Below are 9203 nucleotides of genomic sequence, written 5' to 3' on the forward strand. Positions count from 1 at the left end.
AGTGCGTACTGAAGAAACTTCACTGAAAATAAGAATAAACAGAAGAGCTTTAGCTGGGTAACAGATACTAATGCAGAACCTAATTGAAATTGTATGATGTTGGCCCAGCCTTAAGGGAAGGCCTTCCACAAGGTTTAGGAGTGTGTTTTTGGGAATGTTTGACTCCACCCTTCCAGAAGCATATTTGTGAGATCAGACACTGATATTGGACGAGCATTACATACTTAACTGACTGCTTCATGCCATGTGTAAAGTTTGGTGGAGGGGGGATCATTATTATGGTGTTGGTTTGTCTTTCAGGAGTTGGGCTCGGCCAAGAGCAAGTTCAACATCAGTATCTCACCTGAAGAATGAGAATGATCAAAAAAATTCCATAAACACACTGCTAAACCTTGTGGAAAGCCTGCCTAGAAGAATTGAAGCTTTATTAAAGTTTTATAGCTGCAAAGGGTGGGCAAACATCATATTAAACTCTTAAACTCTTAAACTTGGATGGATTCAGAATGGGATGTCTTGTATCAAATTCATATGTGTGCAAAGACACACAAGAGAATACTTGTGGCGCTATAGCATCTTGTTTTAGGCGTAGCGGGAAATAAACCAACCAGTGTTTTACTTGCAATTCCCTTTAAGAGCCAGGTGTCCTCTGAATTTGGCGCGATGGTATTTTAACAGCGCAGTGCTTCTGCAAGTGTAATTCGCTATCTTTCAGCCACCTCTTATGGACTTTATACTTTACCCATGCATTTCTGGACAAGCTGAGAGATACAGAGCCACCACTAACGTAAAAGAAAAAAGCATGTGTCCTGAGGTGGTGCTGTAATGTTATAGGGTTGTTCACTAGTATGACTCACACAGGGTTACATAGGGTTACGTAGTGTTACGCAGTTCTCATTATGCTCCCAGTGTTACCCAAGGAGTTACACAGTGTTTTTAATGGCAGCTTTTCTGCGTTTTACATCCGTTCTCCATCATTGGAGCATCATAGAGATTTTAAAACTGTTTTATCAGAGTAAAAATTGTAAATAAAATAAAGTGTAAATGCTGCATATTGTTGCTAAGGTGTCTATATAGACGCTAAGGTGTCTACTATGCCGTCAGTAGAGTGTAAAATGCCTGTCTCTTGCTGAAAGATCAAAAAAAGGAAGACTGGCGCCTTGATTTAAAGCACACAGCCTCAGCCCTGCCTCTGAAATGGGCTTGTGGATCTCCCACTGGCTCCATCCATCCTCTCCCAGAGACAGCCATGTATGGTTGTAGTGAAATAAGCCCCTGAGCTAACACAGAGAGCTTAAATTCTGCCTAAGCTCCGGTGCCGCGGCTGCCGCCGAGCTCAGCATCCCCTTTAAAACTCCTGCTGACCCGCCGCGCTTTCGGACCAGGCGGGAGCTCTGAGAGCCACTGGCTGCAGTTCTGTTAGTCTCAGATACTCAGAGTTCTATCAGACATAACAGTTCCAGTTCCAGCGCTGGCTGTCAGGAACATGGCAGCACCGTGCTGTTTACTCTACAGAAGACACTGCGCAGGCTGCCGGCCATGTTTACTCCACTAAAGGAAAATCTGATCTCTTCTCCTCCTTTATTTTCTCATCCCTCCTCTGGCCTCAGACTGTTCTAAAGCTCTGGAGTGGAGAACAGCAGTGTTTAGAAGCATAGCTCATGACCTGAAGGTGATGCTGAATGTGTGGATTCTGTGTGTGTTTTGTGTTTTTTAGACCACAGCGAGGTGAAGAGGAGTAAGAACCAGCTGAGAGCCAGAGACAACGTGAGAGTGCTGATCTGCATCGAGTCGCTCTGCCACAGATACACGTGAGTGCTCACGTCAACGCTCACGTCAACACTTGGGGTCAATATCAGTATAACTCTCATAGATCTTTAACCCCTTCAGACCTTGCAACCATTAAAATGGACATTAGAACACATTGTTCACTGAATAGACCATGAACTACACTGTAAGCCTGGAAAAAGTTGAGGAAACTGGTTGAAAACTTGAGTTAGCATAACTTAAAACATCAAGTTATTACAACTAAATGGGAAGTTAATTTATTTCTATAAGGTAGCCCAGGGGGGAATCACTACACACTGATGGTGAGTGTCAGTCAGAAACTGTTGGACACGCCCAGTATGCAAATAGATTGTGACAGAAGCCAATAGACAACAGACTAAACTTAAACTAGACTATTATAAGTTGGTTCAACTCAAAGATCTCAGTTTGAAAAGTACAGTATATGTGCCCACAAATGTTCAACTAACCCTTAAAAATTGTTGAGGATTGTTTAGAAATATCCAATTTTATGTAAAACAGACTTAAATCATTTGATTTCAAACAACGTATGGGTTTTAAAGTGTAGACAGTTTATACAGTACATTTATAAGACAATTAAACAGTGGCTTAGCCCCACCCACACTGCACTGAAACAACATTCTGAAACTCAGATACATACAGGAAGTGAATTAACTCAAACATGCCTTTATTTTGACAAAAATGCCCTACACCAGCAGCAAATCAAACTCAAACAAACATAATCGACGTCCCAGTGGGGCTCTAGTTGCTCAACTTCAAAATTATCGGATCCGTATATATACCTCAGCTTCAATCAGTCCAATGCAAGCCAGCTGGGACAGACGGGGGCTGCATGTCTTGGCATGAGGCCTTTGCATGTCACACTACTTTTTCTACATTTTATACAGTTTATAATTGAATAATTATTTTGTAATCATAGTTTTTATTGCTTTATTATTTATATTACACACAGCCATCCCTTCCCACCCAATCACCACTACACACATATTTGCATACACATAAAACAGATATAGGGCGCTATTTAAGGACCTATAGGTGAGTCGTCAAACATGCATCTTGCACAGCTTTAAGTCATTTTTTTAAATTCTGTTTAATTTTGTTTAATTCGAATTAATCATGGGTGTGTTTTAGACGTAACAGGAAATAAACCAATCAGTGTTTCACTTGCAATTCCCTTTAAGAGCCAGGTGTGTTCTGATTTTGGCGTGTTGGTATTTTAACAGCACAGCACTTCTGCAAGTGTAATTCACACTTTTAGCCACCTCTTATGGACTTTATACTTTACCCATGCATTTCTGGACAAGCTGAGAGATACAGATCCAGTGTCTCATTATCCTCCCAGCTTTACCAAAGTTACACAGTGTTTTTAGCATCGGCTTAAGTCTGGAATAACAGCAGCTTTTCTTCGTTCTACATCTGTTCTCTGTCTTTGGAGCATCTCAATGATTTTAAAACTTGTTTTATTAGAGTAAAAATTAAAATGAAAAAAATCTGCACAGTGTTGCTTTAATGTTTTCTGTCTGGAATTTCTTTGCATTCGTCTTAAAAAAAAATGTGTTTCAGCGCTCAGACGCTCAGGTGTCCGTTATGCCGTTATTTATATATTAATTTAAGATTCATTCCAGTGCATATGACTGCAGTGTTCCTACGTATCAGAATGTCACCACTGTTTCTAGATCATTTTATAATGTCAGGCTCTAAAATGTGATATGTATAATTGTACACCGCGTTCCACTCGATTCCGTTTGTCGGCCTCCTGATGCCGCTTGTCAGTTTCGGTGGCTTCGGCTGCGTCTGTTGTTAACAAGGCTGTTGTGGAGACATCTCTGCTGATACAGCAATTTTGGTAGGAAAGTCAGTCGCCTGTATAATTTCCCCTCATGTATTTATCATGGCCGAACGCTGCATTCTGACGGCGCTTCCATAGACCACATCCACATCTACATAAATTCATGTATGACCCAGACTCGTAGCAGAGGCTCGTACCTCGGCGGCGATGAAAACGAGTGTTTTTCTTCGGGCTCCTCTCGGAATTAAAGCCATGTGGTTCTTATTTCAGTGGCACGGGCGAGCGAACGCATGTCATAAAAGTCCTCTTCAACAAATCAAACAAAAATGATTTTAGCTTATGAAGAAGCAGCGGGGGGGAGTTTAGCGGTGGAGGGAAAGAGACGCGGACGGATCCAGGCCCAGAGTCCCAGAGCCGGCGGTAATTAGTTGTTTGTTGGTGTTGCTCCGGCTACACTGTGGACCAAACAAATTCTACAGCATCAGTAATGAAGCCAATCAGCAGAGCCGTGCCAGTTTGTCTTCTGCCAGGATTTATGGGCTGTAAATCATGCTGTCTGTTCCGGTCTGTATGGAAGCAGCAAGGCATTTCCTGTGTTAAAGTGGAGCCGGCCTGTTAAAGTAAAAAAAAAGAAGTCCAGTCCAGTCACTTCAGTAACCTTTAGAGACCCACCTTTAACTTAAATGGGCGCTGGTGGTGGTTGCTCTGAGCATCATGGGTATATGGTTGAGGGGGTGTGGTTGTGAAGTGTGTGTTTAGAAATGTAGATGCTGAAAAATCTTTGTTTAGTTAATTTTATTCAACGTTTATCGCTGTCACGACTATCTTGTGGCGTCGCCTAAGCTTTCATCCTTAATAGCTTTATTATTTTCTTCTTACATTACTTTTACTTTTATGCTTTAATTAGATGAGAAACCAGTACTTTTACTCTTTTACTTAAAGTACTTTTACTTTTTACATGAATTTTACTTTTCCTTCATTTTAAAATGTCTAGTTGTAGTTGAGCTGGGTTTTGTGAAAAAAAAAAGTGCTTCTGTGATCCAGTGTAACACTGCTTTATTCCGGTGGAGGAGTGGACGGGGCAGGGAGAAACGATAGGGTTTCGGCTTTTGCTTATGAATATTCAAACATGCAAACATATCGCCTCTGATTGGCTAACAGCACTGCAACACCAAGAGGCTGCCAGATGGGCAACAGTAAGAAATGTTATAAAATAAAACATATTTTTTACACTAATAACAGTCTTTGCAATGTCATATGTTACTTTACAACATGTGTAATAATGCTGAACCTGCTAAGTGGAGTTCAGCCACTGACCTAGTCTTAAGTCTCTCAGAGTAAAACACCAAATCCACCGGAGATCCTATTTAAACCTATAGTCCAGGTCCAGAAAGTAAAAATCCACCCGGGTATCTACAATATACTTCTACCTACAGAATAATGGATGGAGATACAGTACTTTCACACCTGTAAACCTCCCCTTGTGGAAAGGAAGTGTACTTAAGAGCCTTAAAAGTATGTTTCATATAGGTAAAAAATACTAAAAGTACATTTTCAATTTCATATACTTTATGAAAATACACAGTAAATATAATTTCTCTTTATTTCCATGAAATGTATTTTATTAGCAATTTGCTTTAAATTATGGTGTGTTGATAAAAAAAAAAAAAAAAATATATATATATATATATATATATATATATATATATATATATATATATATATATATATATATATATATAGTGACAATAAGTAGTGCTTAAAATGCATTTTAGTGTAGTTATTTTTCTAGTAGCATTAGGGTTTATCAAGTAGTGTGCAGAAAGTAAAATAGCAACTTAAGAAAGGATTAATTTTAATGCTAAAAATATTTACTTTTCCATATTGAGTATACTTAAAATATTTTAAATTATACTTAAATGCACTTTTCTTATACAAGATTCGGCATCAATGTGGTGATACACAGCAATTAAACATAGACAGTCTGTTTAAAAACATAAGAAATAATATGTTTAATTAAATACCAGTAATGCCAGTAATTGAAGTGTGAATTTTGTCTAATTTGGAAAAAATGAGCAGGGCTTTTCCAGAGCAGCTCACGCTCTCAGAGCCGCTCGAAAATGCTGAGAATGTGAGAAGAGGCTTGTTGAGATGGCAGCTAAAGAGAGAACCAGCCTGATTAATTCACCATAAAAATTCTCCACTTTCCACCCGAGAGGAGCGGGTGGGTGGGTGGATGCGGCAGAGGGAGGGTGGCCTGGAGCGGCTGCTGAGAACCTTCAGCCCCGCCCTGAGAAAATCAGCCCAGACAAAACTGACACTTCAGCTCGAGCAGTGGAGCGGAAGAGCTGACGTTAGCTGCCTCGCGCGAGAGCGCCGCACGGCTAGAAAATAGCATTTATTTTAGTGGCTTTAGAGACTTTAGTGGAGGAGTCATCTCTGTGTGATTACTGTAAATTACCAATACTCACAGCCCTCAGTATGTTACATTTACAGCATTTATCTCCATATAACGCTCCAGATTTATGCAGAGTGACTTGCAAGGTTATTTCTATTACAGAATGTATTGTTAGGAGTCTTGCCCAGGGACTCTTATTGGTTTAGCACAGCATTCAGTCACCCAGAGCAGGAATTGAACCCCAGTCTCCCGCACAATGTGCACAATTAGCTCAATGTCAGGTAGCGGTGTTATCCACTGCACCAGAATAAAGAATAAAATAACATTACTGTTCCTTTAAATGAGCTGCTGGTGTATCTTCACAGTGTGATCGAGCAGGTCAGTGTATGTCTCTGCTGAGACGCACAAAAGCGCCGCATTGTTAAGATACGAACGCGCCAAAGTCAGAGCTCATCTGGATCTTGACGGGAATGACAACTGAAACACTGATTGGTTTGTTTCAGGTTACGCTCAAAATTAAACACACCTATTATTAATTAAAATAATAAGAACATTCCTTTTGTTTGTTTTGAGCTGCACAAGGCGTATTTTTGCACCCTCACGATACCAAACACACACCGACACGCCCTAAAAACACTATTCCTGAACCTGGCTGGCTTCTCTAGATGTTTTTTGGTAAAGTCTAATCTGGCCTTTCTATCAATGATCTGCAGTTTGTGGTGAACCTTCTTATGAAGTCTTCTGTATATGTTAGACTGAGATACTCATAGTGTTCTTCACTTGAGTGGATGTTCTGAAGGCTTTCATGAAATCTACTGTCGTGCCAGTGTTCTTTAAGCTCTGATGGTATCCTTAATATGCGAAAAAAAACATCACAATATAATAAAATGTTGTCATATTTTATCAGCTAATGACCTTAATGACATTTTCCCCCCTTACGTTACTTTTACTTTTATACTTTATAAGTAGCTGTGAAACCAGGACTTTTACTCTTTTACCTAAAGTACTTTTACTTTTTACAGTAATTTTACTTTTTGTTCATTTTATTTATATTTTATTTTATTTTAATGTCTTGTTGTAGTTGAGCTCCGTTGATCCGGTTGATTCGGTATAACACTGCTTTAGTCCGGTGGAAGAGTGGGCGGAGAGAAACAATAGCTGTGGATGGCTCTTTCTCATGAATATTCATGCATGCAAACATATTGCCTCTGATTGGCTAACAGCACTGCGACAAACACATTATTTTGTCTTTTGTTTAGGTCTCTGGAGATGATTGTTGGCTTGGAGAGCAACAGCAAGATATTCACAGTGTACGTCCACGGACTTCTGGAACTCCAGGTGAGTGTCAGCGTCTCAGTGTCTCTATATGTCAGATATTTTTCTTTGTATATTTTAAATAGACAGCATACTACAATTTTCTGTTTTGATTTTTTAATTTGTATGATGTGTGCCATAAAAGAAAATACAATCAATTTTCAAGTTTTCCTTGCAGGACATGCAGACACAGCTCTGATGCTTCTCAATGATTTTATTAATATCTTTGCATGTCATAATATTGGCAAGGTCACAAAGGACCCAGGGTAACTTCTAAGCAACTGAAGGCCTCTCTTTTACTAAAGGCAGGGTTTCAAGGAGGAAGCTACTTTTCTTTAATAATCTGCTTTTTTAGTTGTTAAACCTTTGTTATTTGGGAAGAAACACAATACTGCAGTTAAGATAATGCTCTCCAAAATGTGAATTATTTAATTCTGTTTATTTTCTCCTCCAGGCCGGCCAGTACACGTCCATATTTGTGGACAACGCTGCGGGAGCTTCCATCACGATACAGAACGGCTCGGACTTCATGGGCATGCTGCTGGGAGTATAGCCTCTCTGAGACTGCTCTACTTCCTCCTGCTTTCTGCTGGACTTACATCCCAACCCTCAGTTTGAACGGTGGACGCTGTGGGACGTCCTGAGGCTGCTAATTTAAAAGCTTCAGACGGGACCGATCTGACGTGCCGACTGCGGCACATTCCTGAAAATAAAGACGTTAAAGTTTGGGTGGAATTCCTTCGTCCTCGCGGAGAAAAAGAGAAACGAGGACCTGGATCTGGATCTGGATCTGGACACGTTTTAATGTTTCACATTAAAAGCTCTTTTTCACTGTCTTTTCATAAACACACGATGAGAGCAATCTTTTGTTATATTCGGGGTTTTGAGAATATTATATTGAGCAGAATTTATTTTGTGGTACATATAGATAAATATATATATATATATAAATATATATAAATATATGTTACGATAGATGTATACAAAGATACTATACGATACTACGGATGCTTACTGTATGTAATGTTCATTTTGAAATTTGATACAGATTTGTTGTTTGTCTTTTTTTTTGCTTTAGCAAATGTTGCGTATTTTTGCTAGAAAATGGGTGAAATAACGCTCAGATCACGTTTCTGTTCGAGTGGAGATGAGGAAGGCCTTTTCTATGGACTCGATGAACCTTTTTCTGGCCTTGTATTTTTTTTTTATTGAGAGATGGATCCTGTTGTGCTTATCACTTCCTTTGTTGTATACATCTTTGTATTGTTGATTTCTACAGATAATACAATAGGCTGATAACAGAGGCTGTAAAAAACACTGTCTTCACAAGCAGTTGGATCACATGGTTGTTTACGAATAATAAATTTTCCATCTTGCCAAAGTCTACAGCAAGAGGAGGATGAAAAAATAAAATTAAAATGTTGCTCCAACAGTGTTCGATGTTCCTGCTGTGTTACTACCATGAAACGTCTTTAACGGTGTCTACAGTGGCATGCAAAAATATTCATGCACCCCTTTAACTTTTTTCAGCTTACAAAAACACAAATTTTCATGTATTTTATTGACATTTTAAGTAATAGACCAACACAAAGACACGAAGCAGAACATTGTGTCCTATTGTACACCCTGTACAAGGAGCGTTGCAATGTTTTGGAGTGTTTCTATCTTGGCGATGGGAAATTCAGGTGCGCAACTGACTGAATAAAACCCTGACAACAGTCAACAGTCAACAGTCAGCCACCCAATCCTATCTTAACCATGCAGGGGCACCATGCGGCTCGTAATTGTTAAACAATGCAATGCTTTTCAGAATTGCTGCTCGTCCCACAAATGCATGTTCCTTACAAATGATTTATTGCCAAGAATCTACAAATTTTACAAATTCCAAACGTTTTCTGC

General features: G+C 39.4%; 1 protein-coding gene across 1 annotated transcript in view; it reads left to right on the forward strand.

Annotated features, from left to right (window-relative positions):
- c1qtnf12 (C1q and TNF related 12) overlaps nucleotides 1-8739 on the forward strand; it is a 37113-nt gene extending 28374 nt beyond the window's left edge. Inside the window, exons 6-8 of the mRNA XM_022677090.2 lie at nucleotides 1715-1808; nucleotides 7250-7328; nucleotides 7759-8739. Coding sequence (XP_022532811.1) covers nucleotides 1715-1808; nucleotides 7250-7328; nucleotides 7759-7857 — 272 coding nt within the window. The 3' untranslated portion in view covers nucleotides 7858-8739. The remainder of the gene's footprint in view (nucleotides 1-1714; nucleotides 1809-7249; nucleotides 7329-7758) is intronic.
- Nucleotides 8740-9203: the final 464 nt, after the last annotated feature.

The sequence above is a fragment of the Astyanax mexicanus genome, chromosome 13 (assembly GCF_023375975.1).
Source record: "Astyanax mexicanus isolate ESR-SI-001 chromosome 13, AstMex3_surface, whole genome shotgun sequence".
Lineage (NCBI taxonomy): Eukaryota > Metazoa > Chordata > Actinopteri > Characiformes > Acestrorhamphidae > Astyanax > Astyanax mexicanus.